The sequence below is a fragment of the Helianthus annuus genome, chromosome 8 (assembly GCF_002127325.2).
Source record: "Helianthus annuus cultivar XRQ/B chromosome 8, HanXRQr2.0-SUNRISE, whole genome shotgun sequence".
NCBI lineage: Eukaryota > Viridiplantae > Streptophyta > Magnoliopsida > Asterales > Asteraceae > Helianthus > Helianthus annuus.
The window spans coordinates 104,933,717-104,961,462 of NC_035440.2; the positions used below are offsets into that span (position 1 = coordinate 104,933,717).

The 27,746-nt window shown below is 34.2% G+C and overlaps 1 protein-coding gene and 1 long non-coding RNA gene across 2 annotated transcripts; both read right to left on the reverse strand.

Moving 5' to 3' along the window:
- Nucleotides 1–5,202: 5,202 nt before the first annotated feature.
- LOC110873565 (protein TIC 20-v, chloroplastic) lies at nucleotides 5,203–6,062 on the reverse strand. Its single transcript, XM_022122514.2, has one exon. The coding sequence runs from the start codon at nucleotides 5,906–5,908 to the stop codon at nucleotides 5,273–5,275; it is 636 nt and encodes a 211-aa protein (XP_021978206.1). The 5' UTR covers nucleotides 5,909–6,062; the 3' UTR covers nucleotides 5,203–5,272.
- A 17,309-nt stretch (nucleotides 6,063–23,371) lies between these two features.
- Nucleotides 23,372–24,589, reverse strand: LOC118480883. Its single transcript, XR_004864062.1, has 3 exons — nucleotides 24,351–24,589; nucleotides 23,863–23,934; nucleotides 23,372–23,642 (listed from the first exon to the last, which is right to left on the reverse strand). It is a non-coding gene; the product is annotated as an uncharacterized LOC118480883 (long non-coding RNA).
- Nucleotides 24,590–27,746: the final 3,157 nt, after the last annotated feature.

Sequence of the window (27,746 nt, forward strand, 5' to 3'; positions counted from 1 at the left end):
ATTACCCGGCTAAACTGCCCGATAAATACGCCAACCAATCAATACCTGAAACAATAATAAGCCAAAGATCAAAACCAGTTGTAACACCCGATGGCCAACCTTAATCAAGAAACTTTCTTTTTGATCAACGACACAACAAGAGCCGCAAGGCTGCTTGCTCTTGTTAATTGACGGCACAAAAAAAAAATACAATACAATACAAAACGAACAAAGTTTTTTTTTTTCTTTTGACTTGACTAGCCCTCCACAAAATGGCAGAAATATAATTGTTGTTAGAGCACCTACAACAATGGACTAAATCTATCCGACAGAAGTCAACATGCCATATCATTCCAAACCATCACCACTCCAAACTCCTATTTTTTCCTCTAACAATAAACCATTTCAAACCTCCACCTTATTATCCACCTCAACATCTATTTTTCCATTTTATCTTAACTATATAAATTTTGTATAATGTATTTTTATTTTAGTTAAATAGTATTTATAACTATTTATTTTCTAAAGTAACTAAAAATGAAAGAAAAAAATAATTCCTAACAAGTAAATTAATTTAGAAAGTACACTTATTACTACAATAAAAAACACACTTCAAAGCTTAAAAAAAAAAAAAAAACACTTAAGCAAAGTACGTAATAAAAAACTACTATTATTCGTCTTCTTCCTGCTCCGTCTGCAGACTTGTGTTGCGTGGTCTTTTTATCGCTTTAGCTCATTGTAATTAAAATGGAATGTCAAATTGGTAATTTGGAAGTGTGGGTTGAGAGGATTTGTGTGTGTGAGATGTATAAAATAAATGGTTGTATACTGAATGGGTTGGGCTGGACCATGCTGACTCACCATCATCCATTGATGTTGTCCGCTTGTTCTTGTCATCCGCCCAACAAAATGCATGAGCGGATATGTTCTTGTTGCTGCTCTTGGTGCCATTTTTTCTTTGTGTAACCCTTTGAACGAAAATCTTAAGACAAAATGATTTGTTTTACTCTTACCCTTTCTTGACCAACGAGAACAACAAACCCACACAAGGATATGCTTCGCTTCCTCTCTATTCTTTATTCGGTCAAACGAGATAACAGGAACGAACCTTCGCAAACGATGATTGGTTGGTACGAAGACGGAACTGCCGGCAACTAACTCTAGATCACAACTCTCTTCTGCGAGTGTGTTTTTCCATTTCTAGCAAGTTGTAGCTTTGATACCACTTGTTAGGATCGAGCACACACAAACACAAACACGACACGCGAAAGCAAAACAACCAACACAAAGATTTACGCGGTTCGGTCTAAACTGACCTACGTCCACGGGTGAAAACTAGGATATTTTTTATTAACATTATAAGTACTTGAGATTAATTTTATAGACTACACAATTAGGGTTAAAACCCATAATTAAAGGAATAAGCACGTGGGCCGCGACTCGGGCCGATTGCCCTTACTGTCGTGCCACATCTTCTAGAGTCGAGAAGTCTACAACCCAACAATATGATCATTTCTGGCTCTCCACAAACACCAACATACCAATATAATACGAAATAACACCATGATGATTTTTATGGGTGGACAATCCCACGACGGCATTTTCTTTTATTAATTAAACTTAAAATAGAACTCACATTTACAATGAATACTTCTGTCCTATTTATAAAAACAAAACCTGAATTACAAGACTCAATCCTACTCCTATTCGAATACATCTAATCTGATTTGGATACACTTTCAAAATTTTTAAATTAAAGAGTGAATTTCATTTATCTTAAGGCGTTGTCTTTTATGTTCAAAATTGACGAGTTTTGTCCTTTATGTTTTCATATCATACACGTTTTGTCCTTTAGGCCTAACTCAGTTAGTTTTTTCAGTTAAATTTGGTCATGTGCGTTGCACATGAGGGCATTTTTGTCAATTCAAAGATTGCAGAAGCTTTGAGCTGTAAATCAACTTACCTTTGAATTGACAAAAATGCCCTCATGTGCAAAGCACATGACCAAATTTAGTTGAAAAAACTAACTGGGTTAGGCCTAAAGGACAAAACGTGTATGATATGAAAACATAAAGGACAAAACTCGTCAATTTTGAACATAAAGGACAACGCCTGAAAATGGGTATAAAGATAAAGGACAATCCTTGAAATTCACTCTAAATTAAAACAAATTATAACTTCTAGCCCACGGTTTTGCATGTCTTTCACGTAGTGGTGCACAAATCGGGTTTTTTTTAAAAACCGGTTCCGGGTATGGAACCGGATTCGGGTAGGATCGGGTTTTACAAAATCGGGTTTTTTTAAAAACCGGGTTGGGTCCGGGTCCGGGTTTTCTACCAAAAATGTATACCCTATATACCCGGGTTCGGGTATTCATGGGGTAGGGTTCGGGTATGCATCGGGTTGGGAAAAAACCCGCACCGGGTATTAAAAAAACCCGACCGGGTATTAATGCTTCTTTATATGTTTTAGTGGATGATGCCTATCGAAATTTTAATGACATTTCTAAATTTAAATTCGTAGTGCTAGTTCGAAGGAATAGTCCTGATTTGAATCCTTTTGGATTACATAAACAACAATATATTTTTTTTTTGCTATGTTATGTTTTAACCAAGTTCCATCAATTTTTCATTTTTTGGAATGTCCATAATTAGGTGTGTGTAATCATATTTTCAAAGATGCATCTACTTAAAACTAGAGGTAGCTATATAACCGGGTATAAAAAAACCCAGTTTCGAATATTTATAAAACCCAGTTCCGGGTATTTATAAAAACCGGTTCCGGGTATTTATAAAAACCGGGTTTCGGGTATAAACCAGGTATTAAAAACCCGGTTCCGGGTTCGGGTTTTAGATCAAATATGAATACCCGGTCCCTACCCTATGGGTAGGGTCGGGTTCAGGTTCGGGTATAGAAAACCCGGTTTTTATAATACCCGGTTTCGGGTTTTTTTCCAGGTCCGGGTTCAGGTTTTTTGTGCACCACTACTTTCACGTCTCCAACGACTTAACCCGGTTCATGCATAGCCCATTAAACGTGGCCCATAAGGATTAAGTCCAAGTGTCCAACACAAACATTGATTAAACCGTATTCAACTGAAAAGCCCGTTATTTTCTACTCAGTAATAAAAACTAATGCTTGTGCAATCGTCTATTCATATGAGATGTATTTACGACCTAGATTAGAATTCTTATCAAGATCAACTCGTTAAAAGTTCAAACTGAGCATAACTTAAACGAGTATATTGGAGCTCATTTAATAAACAAGCTCGAGCCCAGCTTTCAGATCTAGCTTTACTAGGTTCGCGAGCCTAAACAAGCTTATTATTTATATAATTGTTATTGTAAAACCCATTACATATTTTTTTATTATTAGACATACAAGAGTTAATTACTCAAATCGTCTTTGTGGCATGCTAAAATCTCACCTTTTGTTCTATGTATGAGAAATTTCGGCTTTAGTTTATATTGTTCACTCTAGTTGCATACTTATGCGTGGATGATGCTAAGTATTTATGTTTAATTTGTGGAAATTACTATTTTACCCTTAAAATTAAAAAGAAATAAAATAAAACAAAGACACACAAGCACACCACCTGACTGTTCCATATGATTTCTTGGTTCAGACTGGTGATGTTTGCTTCCATTTGCATAAGCCATAAGGTAATAGTTGTTCCTTCATCTAAATCAAACAATTTGGTTTTAGAGCTTCTAATTATTTCATAGTCTTCTTTGGTTTTTTGCCTGATTTAAATTACTACGTATTACCTGCTTTTAATGGGTTAAGTTATTCTACAAAGGCTCCTAATTGTAAGAAGGTTTTATAGAATGACAAGTGTCCAATAACCTAAAACCTAAACCCACTACACCACCACCCAAAACTAAACACCCACCCACCTCACCACTACCCAAAAACCTAAACCCCCACCATCCCGCAAAAAAAAAAAAAAAAAAAAAAAAAAAAAAAAAACTATAAATCACCAAAAAACTTACCCCCCCCACAATTTTTTTTTTAGAGGGGGGTTAGGTTTTTGGGTGGTGGTGGGTTTTAGTTTTTTTTTTTTTTTTTTGTAGTGGGTTCTTTAGGAGTCTTTGTACACTTCTTATTTAAGGAGCCTTTGTATTTGATCTTAATCCGCTTTTAATATACTCTTAATTTAATTATGATAAAAATAACCAAACAATATATATTATGTTATATATATGTTTATAATTAGAGTATTAAAATAACTAAACAACTAATAAAAAAAAGAACTCAGCTGAGAGTCCGAGCCCGAGTGAGGTGATCATGAAAAAGTATTCATGAGACTAGCTTTGACCTTTAGAAATAAAGTTTGAAACGAGCCGACTCGAGCTCGGCTCATTTACACCTTCTGTTAAAGAAATTTCCTCTTTTAATACCATTTACAACATCTTTAGAATTCTTGATTAGAGACACCATTTTGATATTACTGCTAACAATAACATCAAGGCCTTGCCAATTGCAATATCAAGACCATCTACCTACAAATTAATTAACATAAACATTGCTTTCATGCTCCTAGGACATACATACATATATATACACACTTGAAAAGCACAATGCAGGATTGGGGATGTTCTTGTACACCTGAACCAACTGTTATAAATCTACATATCTATATCTGAACGCGCACAAATCAACTTCTTGATAAAAATCTAAACTTGTTGGTCGCATTAAGCTAGAACCACGGCGGTTGAAAGTTGAACCGTTGATCGAAGTTGGCAAGAGTTATACAAATACTAAAGGAGCAAGGCCAAGTTTGGGAACGCTAAAACTACTCATACGTTGCTTGTCCAAACTCTTTATCCAATTATTTACTAGAGAAATAACCGTTCCTAGCAATAACCCGATAAAATTTTATAATAAGCAATCCCAAACGTGAGCCAATGTGACACTAAGCATGTCACAAAATTAACAAATTATGAAGAGAACGAAGACTCCAAAACCAAACAAACGTACCCAGTAAAATCTCACCTATAGCTAAAAAATAGGATCTGGGGAGGGTATGAATCTAGCAAAGTCGCAAAACTTTCCTCTGTCTCAGGAGATAAAGAGGCTGCTCCCGTTGAAAACCACCGGCTCCAAAACCGTTTTGACATATAACTTATACCATCTATCCAAGTAACCAGATACCATAAAGTGTGGCATATAATAAATCAAAACACCAACAAAACAAAAAAAAAAAAAGTAAAATAACAAAGATAATCTAATGACAACACAATTTTTTTATTACACTTTTATACAATCCAATCAACAACCTTAGTTTAACTGTTTACATGACTTGCCTGTCAGCAGCCTCTGCAACAATGGGCAACCTAGGAATCTGACCCAAAAAGCAAGAAGATGATCCATAAATCAAACAAACCAACATAAACAAAAAGACAGTACTATCCAAACTCATAACCAAATCCAACCCAATCCCATCTCTTGGGTTAAAACTCCTCTCCAAAAGATCAGGAAAGATGAGCAGCACATCAAGGACAATAGCCTGCATAGTATTGAACCTAACATACCTACTAAAATTATTGTTCCTAACAACCACAAAGTAAAGTGTTAAAAACACCAAGAAGCCGTTAAAAGGGAAGCTTTTAAAGACTCTTATGGCGGGTACAAGTGGTTGAATTATGGTTTGGAGGAATGTGAACTGGTTGATCACGTATTTTCCGTATTGGATGCCGTCGAAAAAGGGGTAGAAGTAACAGATGGCGGAGATTAAGCGGTCTGGGCCGTCGGCTGAATCGGTGTTTTTGGATTTGGTTATGATGAGGGTGGTGGTCCGGCGACAGTGGTTGATGGGTTTGAGATGGATTGGTGATGGGGTTTTGAGGGTGAATGAGATGCTTGAGGTTGAGGTTGAATAAAGGGGTGTGAGTGGTGGTGATAGGGTGGTGGTTGCCATCGCCACCATGGTTGAAGAAATATCAATGAAGAAGAAGTATCAAATCCAAATGAGGTTGAAGAAATAATATCTAGTGAGGTTGAAGAGGGAGGGGAGGGATGGCAGTTTCTCAACCATATCCTTTCAAAGGTCCATAACTAATTAAGCTCAATACCAACAAGATTAACAAGTCAACAACGTTGTTTTCTTTTATTTATGTTTCGGGCCGGTATCCAAATGTTTTTAGGAAAAATTACAAGTTTTGTCCTTATCTATATAACACTTTACAGACGGTGTTCTTTTTGATGAATTTTGACAGGTTTTGCCCTTTATAGGGAATTTTGTTGCAAATTACGTCCTTTGAGCCTAACCCAGTTAAATTTTTCTGTTAAATCTTATTATACATGGGTAATATAGTCTTTTTACATATTTAAAGGACAAAACTTGTAATTTATTCTTTAAAAAATATTTTAAAAATTTATATATATATATATATATATATATATAGGACAAAGATCCGTTAGGAACCACCCTTTATTGCGAGAACCGCGAGAACCAGTGTGAACACATGACAAAATTGTAAATATATTGAATTCTAACAAAAAAAACACACGGTGTCATAATTGTAAATATATGGATCTGTAACATAAATACCTGTATCCCCTGTTTTAGGGTTTTCTTCGTCACATTTGTTCCCAATCCACAATCTGCATCATCATCATCTACACTTTGATTGAGGTTCACGGCTGTTCACGGCGGCTTACCGGCGGCACACATGAGTTTACGGTGGTTCTCGCGACATTAGACAACAGTTTATCCCACAAATTACATTGCTTGGGCATTCGGGATTATCTACCGCATTCGATGATACTAACCTAGCAATCTCTGAATATCATCCTCACACATCTGATACTACCTATCTTGGTGGTCCATCTACTGCCAAACCCATATATGTTGTCAATCCAATTGAAAGTGGCAAAATTGTGTACACAACAGTTGATAGTCGACATTCCCTTCATGGATTTGAAATACCTACTCTTGATTCCATGTCAATACCAGCTAATGTTACGGTTTGATCTGGGAATGCATCTGGGAATGTCAATATATCTGACTAATCGTTGTCGATTGGTACTACTTCGACTGGTACAACACCCACAAATACAGAACAACCTCAATTGCAGTTCATTCGGTTTGAGACTAAAGGTATCCCATGTCCGTTTTGTGTAATTTGTATATTATTCAATGTTATACATGTTTAAAATATGTTCACATTCATATTCTGTTGTCACTAATTATTAATCAACAAGATATGCACATGTGCACTGTGTTAACTGAACCCATATTATGAATTATGATACATGATAAATAGATGCACATGTGCATGATGACGACAATTAATTTGTTACTAGCTGGACTTTCCCGCACTACACGGCGGGAGTTTGATTGTTTTTCTCTGTGGTATGTGGCGCAACTTTGGTCGTTATTGGCTCGACTAATCGGAAAACCATAAAAGCAAAGATCGTTATTGGCTACGCGATGGGAGTTTGATCGTTTTCCTCCTTGCTACTCAACGTGACTTTGATCGTTACATGCTCTACTCATTGAAACCCTAAAAGCGAATATCAATGCCCCTTTGAATGGTATCAATAAAAAACAATAAAAAAACCACTAAAGTAAAAACCATAAAAGACAAAAGAAAAAAAACACTATTCATAAGCCTCTTCATGATTTGTTATTATATATAATATTGTATATTAAATTACATTGCACATGTAATTTGTTAAATTTTCTTATTAAATTCACAGGAACGGTTACGGCTGCTCTACATTGTACGCCCAATGGCATCCCATATTGGATACCTGAAGTTGATGTTGAATACAAACCTGAAGTTGCAGTCCATTCGATTTGTGACTAAAGGTATTATGTTGACTGTAATTGATGTATATACTTTGTAAATGATATTATATTAAATGATATGCACATGTGCATTATATTTACTGTGATGATGTTGTATTAAATTATATACACATGTGCATTATGTTGATTGTAAATGATATTGTATTAAATTATATGCAAATGTGCATTACGTTGAAAATTAGACCATGTCGTTGATGTATAGATTCTGAACAAGTGCCTTATGGATGCCTATCAAATTATGTACAGGATGGCAGCAAACAAAGGGGCTTGGGTGGCGGACAACTATAAAAAAATAGGGGAGGCGACTGTGTGGGATTGGCAATGGAAGAACAATCCGACAACCGGGGATGCATTGGTGGAGTTTATGTAGCTTTTGGCGTTGCTGAGAGAGTACATCAGAATGAAGACGGGTCAATATGGGTGGGGTTGGCACTCGAAAAAATAAGTCGATTTTCAATGTTAAAACCGTTAGAGAGTATTTGTGTGTCACAAGCGGGGACCCGTCGAGTGGCTTTGTAATGATCTGGAATGGCTGGGCTACAGCTAAAGCCAATATGTTAGCATGGAAAAGCGTCGAAGGCAGGTTACCGACAAAGATGGATCTGGAAAAAGGGGGAATTTAGATCAGCAACACATTGTGCCCGAGTTGCAGATCACGAGCAAGAAACTGTTGAACACATCCTCATTACGTGTTTGATGTCGAAAATGCTATGGTGGATGGTGTGGATGGTCGGATCATGGCTGGGAGTAAAAGATTTACATTATTGCACAACAGTGGCATATATTCTCTCTTTTTCCTAAGAAGAAGAAAAAGGTAGTCAACTGCATAGTGATGGCTACATTATGGATCATATGGTCGAGCAGAAATGAGAAGGTATTCAAAGTCGTGCAGTTTTCAAATGATATAAGACTGGAACAAGTCAATGAGTGTACTCTGTTGTGGATGAAAGTCATAGCCAAAATGGAGAATTTAGTGACTGAAGAGTGGTACACCAGTGATGTGAATAGTGGTGTGAATGTAATAGAAAATTAGGAGTTTATATGTTTATTTTAAGCGTACTTCTCGAGTTCTTGGCTAGATTTCTGGTTTGAATATATGACATCTTATTTTGTTCAAAAAATGTCGTTATATATAAAATGATAATGCTCGTGTGCATTATGTTGACAATTACATTATGCACACGTGCATTATATTAACAATTACATTATGTATACATTTAATGACAATATGCTATTGGATTCCTGATCCCCCTGATGATAACCTAATTCTTGTTCCGACGATGTTGATTCCAATGATACTAATGAAGATGCTGATGATGATCCAGAAGACCACACACACACATATATATATATGAACGTGAGCAATCCCTTAGACGTTCATCCAGGTGTCATAAATCAACCGACGATCCTCTATTAGCCTATATATGATGTCAAACAATTTCTAATCATCGTCTTGTTTATAATTTTTTGTTTACAATCATTTTTTGTGCTATTTGTTTGCGTATTCATAGACTATGATTACATTGTTACTGTTTTGAACAATGAACATGTAATCATATGTAATTCCATTATTGACCACCTAACATATATTACCAACATGGTTACTGTTTCGAACAATGCACATGTGCATACATGTTTACTATACCAACTTTTGTGTTATAACAAGTAAATATAACACCCTCATCATAAGAATCACATAATCTGATCAACAATCATTATTGCACATATGCATCACCAACATATACTATACCAAACAACATATTACATCCTAAATTAACAAATATAACCATCTGTAATGCATTATACAATTCCAATACGTGTACTATTTCAAACTATGCACATGTGCAGTACCAACATTCCCTCTACCAAACAACATAATACACCATATATTAACAAACATGATCATTCGCCTCTGATACTGGCAATTTTGTTGCTATCTTCATTCTCATATTCTTAAGTTGCAAGTCTTGAATTTATTTATCTTTGCTGAATATGCAGTCAAACTTCTCACCAATCCCATTATACATCTTCATATGTCGCATAGCGAAAACCCCACAAACTGTGAAGTAATAAAGGGATTTCGTTTACTTGTTCGATTTTTTTCATCGTGATTTCGCTCACTTGTCCTCCTCTTTATGCTTTTTTTTCCTTTTGTGCACCTACATGTGATATATTTAATGTGTATACATAAATGATATCATTTAACGTGAAAGTAACAAAGGGATGCACATGTGCATAAACTCCCAACTGCATCATCGAATATTAATCAACCTTTTTTACCTCTTTTTTTAACTGTTGCGTAATCATCTTCCATTGCACCCGACCATATTTTGACCCTTCATCCCTTGATTTCAAAACGTAAGTTACCTTCTTTGAATTTTTTCCCTTATCGATCTACGATAATAAACAAAACAAAAAAACATAAGATTAACAAACATACAATCTCAATGAATTTGTGCATTAACATTAACTTTAACATTACTATATACACTATGCACATGTGCATGAACATAAATTACATTGTTAACATATTCTGTCAAAATCCTGGCAAACTATGCACATGTGCATAACTATGCACATGTACAACAACATGAATGACCTTATGTTATATTCTGGCAAATTATGCACATGTGCCTAACTACACGTTTGCATCCATATGACTGACCTAATTGAAATAATCTGGCAAAATATGCATTTGTGTATAACTATGCACATGTGCATTAGCACGACTGAGCTTATCAACAGGTTTGCTTCGATAAAAAATATTAGACAAAACAAAAGTTATTTCTTTGATTTTTTACCTCTTTGCTTAACTGCCGCGTAATCATCTTCCATTGCATGTCGCATAATCATCTACCATTGCATCCGACATTTTTTTGACCCTTCATCCATTGACTTCAAAACAAAAGTTACTTTCTTCGATTTTTTCCTATTGTTTATATACAATAATATACAAAAAAAATAATAAAATAATAAAAAATAAGATCAATAAACATAAATTATCAATAAATATGTGCATTAACGTTAACTTTATCATCACCATATACACTATGCACATGTGCATAAACATAAACGACCTTGTTAACAACATATGCATCAACTTTATCATCACTATATTAACTATGCACATGTGCATCAACATAAACGACCTTGTTAACAATATATGCATCAACTTTATCATCACCATATTAACTATGCACATGTGCATAACTATGTGCACATGTGCATTAACATGACCGACAATATCAACAGGTAATGTTTGCTTCAATAGAATAACCTAACCATTGCCGACTCAAATTCTGTATTACCACCAAATATATTTAAATTATTCAGTAACAAAACCTACATACAAAAAAAACACACACATACCTACCACATTACAAGTCGGTGTATCTCAACAATTACCCTAAATCCCTCAAACATCATATACATCAAACAATTTTCGGTAATGCATATATGAAACTACGATTGAATCATCATACTAACATATAAAGGATATGAATCGATAATTAAGCATCATGTTAATATATGAAAGTGCAAAAACAAATTTATTCTTATAATCACCGGACCAAATTTGGGAACTGACCTCGATTATATGACGAAATATAAAATATCCGCTGGTAAAATCTCAAATCTGAGATACAATCTCAATCCAGATGCTAGATGCTTCGATATGGTGAACTAGATGCTAGATGCTTCGATATGGTAAACTGATGATGGTGAAGTGATGATCTATTCAGGACGATGATGTAAATGACTGTAATCGACGAATTGTTGAGAGAATCAGGTTGAGAAATGTTGAGATAGCTAGATGTGATCACTGTTTAGATAAGAGTTCAGATATTGGATGTGAAAGGTTTTATTAAATGTAATTTATTTTATGCTTGAAGTCCGATAGTAAAATGAATCAGGTATGCGGGTTTTTTAAAAGTTGTTTGTTATTTACAAAATTGCCCCCTGTTCACATTGGTTCTCGCGGTTCTCGCAATAAAGGTGGTTCTCGCATGAACCCTACCCTATATATATATATATATATATATATATATATATATATATATATATAGGTCAGGATTTAGAAAAACGGTAAAAAATGTGAGAACGGAGAGAACGGTTATGGATCGTCAGATCAAAACAATCTATGGACTAGATGACGTGGTGGCATTTTCGTAAATAACATCACTTTTATTAGTGTGGTGCGCTTCATTAAAGGTAAAAAAGTCTTTTGACTTCTCTACACAAAACGCCATCTCATGAATAAAACGCCATTAAATTACCGCCTTAACCTACATAGCACACACCATCCTAATCTAAAACGCCATTAGATATAAAACGCCAAACTTGTTTTAAACGATAAAGCTGAACAAACAGTGACTGAAACGATGGGACTTAATTACTAGCATTTATTATAATAAAATCCCGCCTAAAACAACCGCCAAAAAACATCCTATATATACAACATCTCAAACCTTCCATTAAAACACACAAAACCCCAAACGCCATATTTAATATATATCATTCGTCTTAGAAACACAAACATCAAATATCCTCTAAAACAAAACGTTTCTTTGAAATTAAGTATGGTTGTCGGTAAGGTTTCGCTCAATGTAATGGACAAAATCCTTAAGTGAGGATATTGTCCATTTCATTGAGTAAAATCTTATTGACTTTATCCTCAACTTCCATCCAATTTATAACGCCAAAACATACAAAAGCATTATAGAGTTTTGTTCTCAATAAAGTTTAGCTGTATGGGGTGGACAACATTGTTAGACATCTTTCTTAACTAAGGATTAACAATGTTGTCCATCTCATACAGGAAAACATTATTGAGTTTAGCATGATCAAATTTAGAGGTTTAAGGTACTTTTATTTAGTGGCGTTCTTTTTCTCGATAAAACGCCAAAAAGTTAAAAAATCAAACATCGTTCCTTGGATATTCAATATTGTTCTACGCGAAGTTTCGCCAAATGGATTGTTAGCTGAAGGCTATAACTCAATAATATTTTGCTGCATGAGATGGACAAATCTTCAAGAAAAAGAGGCTGATTTCAGACTTTGTGCTTCAACACGGCGACAAAAAAGCTACTTCAAAAACAAAAAAACAAAATGAATCATACGGAAGTCGAAACAGCCAGTGAAGATGTTTCAAAAGAAAAAAGAGACTGGTGACAGTGAAGATTTTGAAGATCAATTGTTTATATATTTTTTAATTTTCTTTTTCAGATGATTGTTATATAATAACAACACCATATATAATAAAAACGCCATACAGACAAATGCTTGTGAAAATGCCATCATGCCATAAAACGCACCAAAACTCCCAAACTATAATAAAATTACCTTGGACAAGTATTATAAAAAACCCAAAAAAGTATAAAAACCAATGTACAAGAAAAAATAGAATAAAGTGCCATCTTTATATAAAACCTCATTAAAAATAAAAAACGCCAAAATCTCGAAAAGGTAACTAGAAACAGTAACTACAAAACATAAAACTGAAGCGACGGAAACTTTATTATATTAAAATCTAAAACGCCAAACTTGAAAGATGAGACGTGTTACAGACTTCATAGATAAAGCTTATCAAAAACAGTAATTACAAACAGTAACTGAAACGACGAATACTTTATTATAATAATACACCGCCTAACCTACGCGCAAAGACATCCTATAAAATGATACCTCTCAGCAACTTCCATTTGATCACACCAAAAAAAACACACGTCAGTATTCCTAAATACCACTCACTGTAAAACGCCAAAAAATTAAAAAAAATCAAAGATGGCTAACATGCTTTCTTGGATATTCAGTATTGTTCTTCGTGAAGTTTCACTGAATGGATTGTTAGGTGAGGGGAGTAACTCAGTAAGATTTTCCTGCATGAGATGGACAAATCTTTAAGAAAAAGATACTGATGACAGTCATATGTCATTTTGTGTTCTTTGTTCTTGAAGAAGGCTTAGATGAGGAGAAGAGATCAATGACACTGAAGAGTCGGATGATTATAAAGATGAAGATCAAGTTGAAGAGTAAAGCGAAAACCCCACTCACACGTCATCGATCTATGTCCCCAAACATCCACAAAAGCCAAACAAACGAACAAACAAAAAAATCAGACCGATGGGTTTGTTAAGTTTTACATAAAATGCCATATATTTGGTGACAGTTCTTGTAGTATTAAAGAAGAGGGAGACTAATGACAGTGAAGATTGTGAAGAGAGATCCGATTAGGATTTTTTATTTATTTTTTTCACTTCTATTTTTTCCCCTGTGCTTGTAATATAATTTTCTGATTGTAAAACGCCAAGATAATTTTCCGTACGCATTTCGAGGAATATTATGTCAAGTCAAATAACTAGCACATGAATCATGGAATCTTACGTTGAATTAAGGAATAATAAAAAAGTAACATTTATACGACTCATATACATGTATACGGGTCGTATAATCCATTGTAAAACATCTATACGAGCGGCAAAATCTTATTTGACAACCTACATACGACCCATATATGTGTTGTTAAAATAAAATTTTAGTTGTACATTTAAATATGGATAGATATTAGGAAATTTGTAGAGGTGCTCCATGATGAGACATCATTATTTCAAACATTGATGGTTTGAATTGTGACATGAAACACTCATGGTTTTAAGTTCAACCCATTTATGGGTAAATGGGTTGATATGTATCCTCAAATGGCTAAAATCTTAAAATTTTGATAAAATGTGAACTAGTCCAGGGATTCGCCATCTACCATCTTGAAAATCGTTCAAAAGAAGAAAAAAATCTACCTTCTTATGAGCGGTAAGCAGAATATACGATCAACAAGATTATAGATGAAAGTAGAAGTGAAAATGGGCAACATTCGTACTTCGTAGGTTGGATAACAAGTTATATTTATACGGGTAGGGTCAAATTGAGTAATGAGTAAAATTACTTCATCTATTTTTTGAACAAAATGGTTTATGTAGAAAATTATGATCTAATGCACAAACACAAGAAAACAACAGAAATAGCGACAAAACCAGGTCAAAATCTTATTAAACCAACCCAAAGAGATTTGCCCCCCAAATACCCAAAGATCTTACAATAGTAAGATCAGAAACAGAATACAGAAAGTATAAAGATGATCATCAACAGAACAATACAAACAACAACTAAACAATCTCTCAGATACAGATGAGAGATTATTTATACAAATCTCTAAGATGACCGAAACTCTAGCAGAGAGAATGATGAAAATGGTTACAAGTACACAATGATCAGTGAACAAGTCTTATATACTCTGAAACTATGAAAGTTTCACTTTAGTCCACAAGTATGCTGCTTGATGATCAAAGCCCCTCAATGTTACAGTTCAAACCCTGGAGATATTTTATCTGTTGCAACAATACAACCAACTAACAAACTCATCAGAATTGAGCCCAAAAGCCCAACAACTTTATCAACATAAAAGTCCAGTAAACAACAATAAATAATAAGCCCAATGAATGACCAAAGTCTTGAAGTGATAAAATATTTTTAACACCCCCACTTCATTCATTTGGCTTAAACAAATCAACCAAACCCAGCTTCTTACAAATTTCAACATGCTGTACAATACCAAGACCTTTGGTAAAAATATCAGCAAGTTAACTTTCTGAGTCAACTTTAGTAGGATTAACAATACCATTTGCCACTTTTTCTCTCAAAAAATGTAAATCCAATTCAAAATGTTTAGTTCTTTCATGAAAGACTGGGTTAACTGCTATTGACATAGCAGATTGACTATCACATTTTAAGGACATAGGTAAAGTGCAATTAACAGACAACTCAGACAGCAAATTTTTTAGCCACATAAGTTCACAAGTAGCAGAACACATTGCACGGTATTCAGCTTCTGCAGTTGACCTGGAAACTGTGCTTTGTTTCTTACTTTTCCAAGAAACAAGGCATTCTCCCAAGAAAATGCAAAAACCAGTAACAAATTTCCTAGTAGATAAACACTTTGCCCAGTCAGAATCAGCATATCCAAGTAAATCAAGATTAACACTTTTCTTAAAACTTAGTCCTTTACCAGGACTTTGTTTCAAGTATCTTAACAGCCTTAAAGCTAAACTTAAATGCACTTCATTTGGACTATGCATAAACTGACTTAAAAACTGAACTGTGTAGCTTATATCAGGTCTTGTTAAAGACAAGTATTTAAGTTTACCAATCAATTTTTGAAAACCTGTTATATTTTTAAGTAATTTTTGATCTTTATCAAGTTTAGAATTGACTAAATAACTTTGTTCTATTGGTGTGTTAACAGGTTTGCATCCTAAATAACCAAACTCATTTAAAAGCTCCAAACAATACTTCCTTTGACTCAGATAGACACTATTATTATCATACAACACTTCAATGCCAAGAAAATATTTTAACACACCTAAATCTTTAATTTTAAAAGTTTCATTTAGAACATGTTTAATCCTTTTGATTTCATCAACTGAGTTACCAGTAACAACAATATCATCCACATATACTAATAGAAACACAGTCACATTCTGTTTAGACAATATAAATAAAGAATGATCACATTTGCTTTGTTCAAAGCCAAAGTTCAACAACACATCAGTTAACCGTTCATTCCATTTCCTAGGTGCTTGTTTAAGCCCATACAAAGACTTAACAAGCTTGCACACTTTTGACTCATTTTTAGAATAATACCCTTGGGGTAATTTCATGTACACATCTTCAGTAATAGTACCATGTAAGAATGCATTATCAACATCAAGCTGATATAAAGGCCAGTTAAAATGAACAGCTAAGGTCATAATGGTTCTAACAGTAACCATTTTAACAACAGGTGAGAAAGTCTCTCCAAAATCAAGACCTTCTCTTTGATTAAAACCCTTAGCTAGTAGTCTAGCTTTAAACCTTTCTACTTCACCATTTGACTTGTATTTGACTCTAAATACCCATTTACAACCAATATCCTTCCTGCCTTGAGGAAGATCAGTTAGAACCCAGGTGTTATTTCTGAACAAAGCTTCCATTTCTTTGTGCATTGCCTCTATCCACCTGGGATCACTAGCTACTTCCTCATAACATGAAGGCTCAACTATTTTGTTTAAGGAAGCAGTAAAGCACATATTATTAGATGACAAACAAGAATAATTGACAACCTTATCCAAACTATATTTCACTTTACTATTCAACACAAAATGCTCAAATTTTTTTGGCACAACAACTTTTCTACTTGACCTTCTAAGAGAAGGACTTATTCCCTCAGATGGGTTAATCTCATCATTTGAGGTACTAGTGTCCTCTGCCCTACCAGATCCTTCACTACTACTACTTTCAACTCCAACTACAGAATGCTGATGTTCAACATTGCTTAGAGTGGCAGATGTAGAGGGGATTGGTTGCTGATCCTCACCAGTAACCTCATGAGATTCATGACTCCCCTCTTCATCATTGGGAACTATAGGATTAGTTGTTAACACCTCAACACTATCAAAAAAATTCAAATGATTCAATTTTTCAGTTAAAATCTCATCTTGATTGGTTAGATTATTTGATTTATAAGGAAAAACAGTCTCATAAAACTTTACATCTCTAGAATAAAATTCCTTTTTATTATCTAAACTCCACAGTTTATAACCTTTTTTAACATTAGAATAACCAATCAAGATACATTTTTCAGCATTGTAAGACAACTTATCTGAATTATTTAAAATAGTGCTAAAGCATAAACAACCAAATACCCTAAGATGTGAAATAGAGGGTTTAAAACCAAACATTAACTCATATGGATTTTTACCTAAAAGCACAGATGAAGGTAACCTGTTAATAAGATAAACAACAGTCAACACACAATCAGACCAAAAATTAAGTGGAACACCACTTTGAAACAACAGAGATCTTGCCAAGTTTAAAAGATGTCGATGTTTTCTTTCAACAACACCATTTTGTTGTGGTGTGTAAGAACAAGATGTTTGATGCAAAATTCCTTTAATTTTACAAAAATTTTCCATTTTACGATTTACAAACTTAGTCCCATTATCACTTCTAAAAACCTTGACCTTTTTTTTAAATTGAGTTGATATTAACTCATAAAAGTTTTCAATATTCTCAAATACTTCCATTTTATTTCGTAGTAAATAACACCAAACAGTACGAAAATAATCATCAACAATGGTTAAGAAATATTTAAAACCATCTCTACTAGTAACCTTATATGGTCCCCAAACATCTAAATGAATTATATCACCTATATTTTTAGTTTTATATTCACTTAATGGGAATGGAACTCTGACTTGTTTAGCTCTATGACAAGTTTCACAAGGATTTTTTGCAACATCAATAACACCTAGATCACCTTTTAAAATTGACAAGACTTGATCAGCAGGATGACCTAACCTACTATGCCACAAATTACTGTTGTTCAAACTATTAAAGCAAAAATTTATAGAATTACCACCTTTGTTAACAAAGTAAAGACCATTATCCTGTTTACCAGTCACCAGGATTCTCCCTGATTTCGAATCCTGAAGTATACAATTATTTTCATTAAAAACAACAGTTATTTGATTATCTTTAGACAGCTTATAGACAGACAAGAGATTAACACTGTATGTCGGAACAAAAAACACATCATTTAAAACAACATCTTTAGCAAGTTTTATGCTCCCAATTTTAGACACTTTAGCCTTGGTTCCATTTGGATGAGATACAGTCAAATCATACTCAGACACATCAATACTATTAAACATATCCTTATCAGTTTTAATCATGTGCTGATTTGCACCAGAGTCACAAATCCAATTATAGTCAAAACCAAAATTGATTAAACTAGAACAACACACAAACTCACTTGAAGAATTAAAAACACAACTAGACTTACCTCCCATATTAGAAGATTGAGACTCGGCATTTGTTTTTTCACCCACAAGACTCAACAGTTTAGCAACCTGTTCTGGAGAAAAAGGAGACACAGATGGAACAGAAGACACATTTGATCTAGAATTTGAAAATTTTTTCCCAACCTGACCTCCAGGTTTTCTTTTGAACCCTGAAGGATATCCAACCAACTCAAAACATCTATCAACAGTGTGACCAACCTTATGACAATGAGTACACTTAAGGTTAGGATTAAGACCTCTAAACTCTTTCCTTTTTTGTTCAAAAGATTGGTTTGTTTTAGAAACAAAAGACACATTTTGACCTTTTGATGCAACACGTGTATTTCTATGTGACTCTTCTCTGGACACAATTGAAAAAGCAACCTTGACTGAAGGTAATGGCTCTCTAGTTAACAAGTTAGTTCTTACAGGTTGATAGACATCATCTAAAACCATAAGAAATTGCATAAGTTTGATTAAAGTAGAAAAGTCATTAAAATCTTTAGCTGCTTGACATGAACATGTAGGCAGTTGAAGCACAGCATCAAACTGCTTCCACATTGTGTTTAGCTTATGATAATATTCAGAAACTAAGCTGCCATTTTGAGTGATACAGCTGATTTTTTTATAAAGATCATACACTATAGAGCCATCAACTTTATCATAAGTTTCTTTTAAATCTGTCCAGACTTCAGAAGCTAATTTAGAAAAAACTTGCCCTAAATACAACTCTTCTGAAACAGAATTTAACAACCAACTTAAGACCACAGAATTACATCTGTCCCATTGACTACTTAAGAAAGCATCATCAGTATTCTTTTTACATTTACCATCTATGAATCCAAATTTATTTTTAGCTTCTAGAGCTAATTTCATAGCACTAGACCAAACTCTATAATTTTCTGTTCCTTTTAGCTTTATACTCACAATAGTTAAAGAGCTTGAGTCACTAGGATGTAAAAATAAAGGATCACCTATATCCAACTTACTAATCAAGGTCTGAGAAGAACCAGTATTATCATCCTTACCAGTCATGATGAAGAACCAACAAACAAACAACTACAACAACCAAACAGAATGCAGATAACACCACACAGTGACAACAATCAAGATAATTGTATGAACAATCCTAAGGAGAAGCTGTATCAGTGTCCAGATTCCAGGTTCATCACTTGTAGTGCCTGGACATGTTTTAATACAGGAGCCAACCACTAAGATAATCAACAACTAAAGACAACAAATAAAACACAGAATCAGATAACAAACAATAAAGGTGCCGGTCCTCACTACCCCGGCTTCAACTAAGCCAATCAACAAAAAATAAAAGAGGAGAGATAGAATAATCTCACAGTGGGTGCAAAGCAACTCCAAACACCAGATCTGAAGATATCTGAAGTTCACAACTACAGATCCAATAAAGCTAATACTAAGAATAATACTACTGGTCAGTTTGCCCTAAATCTTCAAGGATTTAGAGACCAACACAGAGTATAACAATCACCGGCGATCTTCACCAAGAAATAAGAAACCGTAGTTAGGGTTTCAATAGCCCAAATACAGAGAATGAAGTACTCCCAAGATCTAGAAGATCTATCAATATCAGACAATAGATCTGCAAACTCGAAGCAGAACTAAACACAAAAAACAACAAACAAATCAGATCAACAGCGGAAATAAGATCGGATCAAGAGCATAAGCTCTGATACCATGTAGAAAATTATGATCTAATGCATAAACACAAGAAAACAACAGAAATAGCGACAAAACCAGGTGACAAAATCTTATTAAACCAACCCAAGAGATTTGCCCCCCAAATACCCAAAGATATTACAATAGTAAGATCAGAAACAGAATACAGAAAGTATAAAGATGATCATCCAATGATGATCATCAACAGAACAATACAAACAACAACTAAACAATCTCTCAGATACAAATGAGAGATTATTTATACAAATCTCTAAGATGACCGAAACCCTAGCAGAGAGAATGATGAAAATGGTTACAAGTACACAATGATCAGTGAACAAGTCTTATATACTCTGAAACTATGAAAGTTTCACTTTAGTCCACAAGTATGCTGCTTGATGATCAAAGCTCCTCAATGTTACAGTTCAGACCCTGGAGATATTTTATCTGTTGCAACAATACAACCAACTAACAAACTCATCAGAATTGAGCCCAAAAGCCCAACAACTTTATCAACATAAAAGTCCAGTAAACAACAATAAATAATAAGCCCAATGAATGACCAAAGTCTTGAAGTGATAAAATATTTTTAACAGTTTATATAAGATTTTTGGATCATTCACGGAAGTCATTCAAGTAATTTAACTTTTTTTTTCCCATTTATAGCTTAACAAATATGTAACTTGTTTCATTTATACTAATTCCAGATGAAGAAAAAAAATACATGATGAAATCAGGGGCGGACCTACGCATATAGGGACGGGTTCCCAAGAACAAATTGAGTTCGGATTTTTAATAGAGAATATATGATAGAGACCCGGTCCTTATTTTTCTAGAATTTCCTCATGTTTTAATATTTGCAAGTTTTATTTTATTTCCATGTTTATTTCATTTGTTTTGTTTTGTTTTTTTTTTTTTGAAACAAAAAACAAAACAAATGAAATAAACATGGAAATAAAATAAAACTTGCAAATATTAAAACATGAGGAAATTCTAGAAAAATAAGGATCGAATCTCTATCATTCTCCCCGTCATGAAAAAAAGTTTGTCCTCAAACTTTGAATAACGTATGTATGAATTTACTCGAACTACAGTTACACCATTCGAATAACTTCATAGAGCAACTCCATAACCAAACCAAGATACAGATACACCACTTGATTTAATTCGGGTAGCTTGTAAATCTTCGTCGGATTGAGATGGTGGTAACGGGTCAGATTTTTTTTTGTAGCGATGATAACGAAAATGCTAATGATTGTTCCACCAGGTGAATATTCATTGCATTAAAGAGCATTAAAGAGAACGGGAATGTTGTTCCAGTGAAAGAACTCAGATCATCAACAATTCGCTAAACTACCCGAGCTACCTGTTTGGCTACGGTTTACAATATTGGGTACAGTCACACCACCAAGGTCTTCTTCCCGTCGTTCCTTTGATCACCACTTGATATGCCAAAATCAAGTTAGCCAGGAAACAAAGCGTTGCTCGCAGTTGAGTTCAAGAGTGTAACAAAATGAACTGAAATCTTGTAGTCCTCTAATCACAAAATTCTAAAACAATGCAGCAATGTGTTCACCAGAATTCCACAACAGTGTTGTGCTTTTTTTCTTAGTTAGGAGTCAAAACGCATCGCTTTGGCTCTGATACCAAATGATAGGAGTAAGACCCCGTATCATCGGTTCAAATCAAACGATAAAAAGAAAAGATAGAACTACGACTCATTTGGATACAGATTCACCACCAAACGAAACCGTAGGGCTGCGATTTCCAACCGAAGATACAGATACACCACTACGGTTAGAGAATCGTGTCTAAGTTCACCACCCAACGCGCCACGGTTGAGCTAGCGTAGACCATTAATTTTAACCCATAATCCAATGAGATAAAATCAACACAAAAGTGTTCACAATCTAAAACTCTCTGCCTCTTTTCATTCGAATTCAGTTGTTTAAATAAAAAAAAAAAAAAAAACATTACACAAGTTTTCTAGAACTAACCAACCCACTACACCCATGATCTCTAAACATGGGTCAAACTTAAACTTATGTAAGAAATTAAAAAAAAAAACAAAACAAATGAAATAAACATGGAAATAAAATAAAACTTGCAAATATTAAAAAATCTGACCCGTTACCACCATCTCAATCCGACAAAGATTTACAAGCTACCCGAATTAAATCAAGTGGTGTATCTGTATCTTGGTTTGGTTATGGAGTTGCTCTATGAAGTTATTCGAATGGTGTAACTGTAGTTCGAGTAAATTCATACATACGTTATTCAAATTTCGAGTCTTTGCTGCTTCAGGTTGAGGGTTTAAGTCTGTTCATTTACATTTTTTGCAGCCTGTTTTGTTCTCTGCTTGTGTTGTTTGTGTGTTGCTCGGTTACCAAGTTAACAAACAATGAATCTGGCACAACGCATCCTCAAGTTATTTGGGATAGGAATGCTACAAAGTGTCATAGAAAAAAAGGTGATAAAGCTGCCTGACCCAACCCGAAAATTCTAACGTCGAGTCGACCGAAATTCGAGCACCTAAAGATGTGAACCCAGTGGAAAAAAATCCTGGATTCGCCACTGGATGAAATGCCCTTTTGAAGTTTTAAAAAGACAAATCCTTTGATGAGGTCTGCATGTTACAATTAATTTGTTTGTCTTTTTTATAAAAACTTAGGGACTTTTCTTCATCGATCATGTTTTCTGTTACATTTATAATGAATAAAACAATATACTTTGGTGTCTGTAAAGTAGTTCTAATTTGATGGGTGGTCATACTGAATAGAGTTGATTACTTGCTATCAATTACTACTAATGATTAGTTATCATCGATGATTATTTACCACCAACGATCAGTTCCATACAGCTTTTCATCAACCATGCAAACTAGTTTAATACCCGTCCGATGGACGGGTACTTTAACATAATAATCGGACAAAGCTAACGTTTTATAAAGTGTAAACAAAATTAGACGGTGTGAAAAAAAACAAAAAAAAATTTTCTGAATCAAATGCTTAAGCTTGACACAAGAAATTTTCAAGGCTCCATTCAACCATATGTTTCATAATCAACATGAATTGCTTACATCTCAGTGTCAATTTCTCTCATCTTCTTTTAAAGAACTCCCAACTAACTTTCTTTATCTGGAGAATGATGGAGGCATCCTGATGTGCTTGGCTCCGTGGCGCCAGCTGCTCGTGGACTTGTCTCTCATCCCCATTCTAATTGGTCCCTACGGTTGAGTCTTTAATCTTTTAGCACATCAAGAGTTTCACTTACTTTTGAACCCTTTTCACCTACAAAATCAATCAAACAACGTTAATAGAAATTTGTGGCTTATTAACCCTGAGTAATTTTCGATATGGGTCAAAATGAGTAGATCGGTTGCCGAATACAAATTTTGGCGAATTGAAATGGAAAAACTAACTTTACTTGAACTTCAAATGGTGGTAGTAATTCAATTTTCCAACCAACTATAGCATTAAAAGCATTAAAATGAATTTTGATTCCACTGACCATGTGCTTAAGAAGTAATTGTCCCCAAATATCATCTATGGAAAGTGAGATGTCTAGAGCTTTTGTTCCCATCTGATTAAATAAAAAAACAGATTCATTAACTCTAGTTATAGATAGATATCTCAATATCACTGTTATATGCCAACCAATTAATCAAACATTCAGTAAGTATCCTAGTATAATATTCACTGTCACCAATTACATATTGCATATAGTGCCTCAAAACGTCTAAGAAATTACATGTTATAACAATGTGACGACAACTTCAATTTTCTAAAATGGCTTAATAGAAGAGAGCTTTGGATAGTATATCATTCACTAATTCTCAAATCAATTAGAATTGCGGTAACATTCTAAAATATAGGATTAAGAAAAAAAACATTAAAATCAAGGAAACAATTCCTTGTGGCTTTAGGAAAGTTATAAATATCTGAACTTGAGTTTTTAATGACATAGAAACAGAACCAAAAAGAAAAAGATATTTTTACCTGGTAACACAATAGCTTCACATAGGCCATAGGCATCCTCTAAATTTTCTTGTTATAGTGGCTAAAAACACTCAGCCATCTAGCTAAGCATCTAATATAAATATAAAAAATGCTTCGACTTCACCCTTCAGGCAATGTGCATGACCCGTTGACCCACTCATTTTGCCACCTTTAACCCGAACCTACTATGCAATGTCAGAGATGAAGGCCAACTTAAAATTCAAGTTCCACCACCGGTGCTTTTTTCCCTTTGGAAATTCTACTTTCAAGACATAGTGACCTAAATAATTTTGCCACATTGATCGCCATATTTGCTCAAGTAGAACTCTATAAAAATGTCCTGCAACATTGTACAAATTCTTGTAAAATCAATAAAAAATAAAATAAATAAAGACAAGAAAAAATGATAAACATAACAAAATCACCTTCCCTTCATGTCATACCCGATAAACTTGCAATTCATGGGTATGTGAACATCCAATGGTAGCTATGTAGGCCAGTAACTGTATCGAAAACCATGTTAATCTAATTAGCTGCAGAAATTAGATTTTTAGTTATTGCCCAAAGAGCTCGGAATGGTAAAACATACGCAGTTGTTAACAAATGAACACTTTAGTTGATCAATAGTTGTAGACAACTCCTCAACACGCTTGCCTTTTGCAGACTTGATAACACGCTTATGCATGTCCGATACATCGCCCAACCCGTACACAGGTCACCAGTAACTGTCACACCCCTTTCTGCGGCGGAAGCACTAGGAGTGATCATGAAAGGTTCTCATTGCATACGAAAGGTAAACATACTACATGCTCGTAAAAATAACTTCAAAAACCAAACATTCCATAATTTGAAAACATAAGTTTAGCATTTACATCACGAGATAGCATAAAACATTGTCTTAAAAGTTTACAACTTTATTTAAAGATAAACATAGACGATATCCACAAGCATGAGTAAGACCGCGCGCACATCCACCTTTAGTTACCTGAAATACATGTGAGTTTTGGAAAAAAAACGTCAACATAATGTTGGTGTGAATTCATGTAGTGATTGTTTTGAATGTTTACTCGAATGAAAACATAGTATGAAACTTGTAGAATGTATGAATGTTTGAATGTAACTTGTAAAACGTATCTGTAACCTAGTACTATGACTGTTTGAATGTGTGAGATCGCTAATGGTTTGCAAGGCCACTGACATGTGTCACGAGATAGGAAGCCACCAAACCTAGGCATTTTTGTCGACTTTGACTGAGACACAGAAGCACTCATTGGTAGAAGTAGGCCAAGAGTGGGGTTGCCTGAAACCCATTAGATCTAACCTTTTGTTCCGCGGTCTGAATGTATACGTTGATTAATGGTGCTTATGGTACCCTATTCGAGACATGATCTAGAATGTTTCACTTGAATGATTTTGTACTCCATCATACCATTTGTAAACATTGTAACAGTTGTAACATGTATTTCACCCCCGAAGTTATAAAACAAAAACAGTTAAAGAAAAGGGGGAGCATGAACTCACAACTTTGCGTTCCTTGCGTCGTAAACTTCACCGGTTTTGCTTATAATGCATCGTGACCTAAACGTGTTTTATTGTCGTTAGTCACTAGACTTGTATCGCACAAGCACAAGTCACTATCTTTTGTATATGTATTCTTGTGTTAAAAATAATTTATATTTTTAACTAAGTGTCTTACTTATGTTATTTTCTCAACGATAAATATAAGTTTCTTGTATTTTGCACCCGAATTATGTATCTCATATGTTGTATGTATATTTTTGTGTTTTTACTTCTCAAGAGTATTTAGTGTATTTTCAAGTCCTAATACACTATCACGTATAATACATACTACATACACTTAGCATAAAATTTGGTGACCAATAAATACATATATTCTTCCTCAAAAACATACATACTTAATACCAATTTTAGTCTTGAAGAAACAATTATTTCTTATCACAAAAATTAGGGAAACCTTGGTAAATGCTTTTAGGTACATTTTTAGGGAATAAGTCCCTCAGAACTTATATTTTTCTAAGTGTCAAAATTTATAGAAATTTTGACAGAGTTACCCCTAAAAATGGAGGTTTCCCATGTTTTCAAAACATGTGTTTATTTTCTTTTAAAATCATCATCAATCAACTTCAACAACAATCATCAACAAGATACACTAATTTCTTTATTTCATGAACTTGAAAGTCTTATAAAAATGTGTAGTAACTTACTAGTGTATTTAGTAAGTCTTTTACCCTTTAAAGTGTGGTTGATCTTTTAAAAACTCCATTTTTAAAGAATATAATTCTTTACAACTTATGTTCATGTTTCCTAGAAATACTTCTTCTTGTATTTTTCTTGTTACACATGTGTTTCTTTACTTTGTTAACCACTAAAAATGATGTTTATTTATGTAATAACCAAGGTTTAGTGAAAATTGTATTTTTAGCTTGGTTCCTAGGTAAATCATACTTGAATTTAGATTTACAAGACTTTAAACTTGTTCATTATTTTACAAGAAACATCATATTTATTCAAGTTCATGATTTTTTGTGAGGATGATTCATAACCTTTAACATGTTCATCCCCTCATCTTGCTAGATTATGTTTTTAATCATGATCTAGCAAGATTATATGGTAAACTACATCATTTCTACAAACAATCAATAATCATCAAGTATAACAACTCATATTCAACAAGATTTCTTCATATTTAAGGCTTATGTTTCAAGATTCATGTGTGTGTTCATTAGTGTTCTTGAGTTAATCATTAAACATCAACTTTTAATCACTCAAAATGTGAAGTAAACAAGATCAAGAGAGCCTTACCACTAGCTTCAAGCTAGGGAAGAATACTAGAACTTGAAGATGACAAAATGGTTGGATAAAGGCAAACGAAGGAGGTCCTTCAAGATCCGTGAGCACTAAGCTTCTTAATTCACCTTGTAACACCTTGAGGAGGCCTTGGATTGCATGAGCTTGAAACGAAAATGGTGAGGGTGTGTGGAAGGGGGTTCGGCCGAAGATGGGGGCAAGGGAAAGAAGATGGAGTGTTGTGGTGTGAAGTGAGCTATCATTCCTCATATAACCTCCTAAAGCTAATAACCAATGTGTCTTGTGTCTACATAGTACAAGACATATCTTTGCAACAATTTACTAGAGATTTTTTAAGATATCTTGGCAAGATTGTGGGGGATTATGTGGGCCACCTTGGTGACCGATTTACTAGCATGGGGGGGGTTAAAGTGCAACTTTGGACCATATAGTTATCTTGTAATCCCAATCCAATTATTTAGTTGGTTTAATTAGTTACTAGCTATTTTAGTGGGTGTTAGGGCGTCCGAAGATCATGACTAGCTCTGAAATAAGTGAACAATGCTTCTAGCAATATTTTTATGTTCC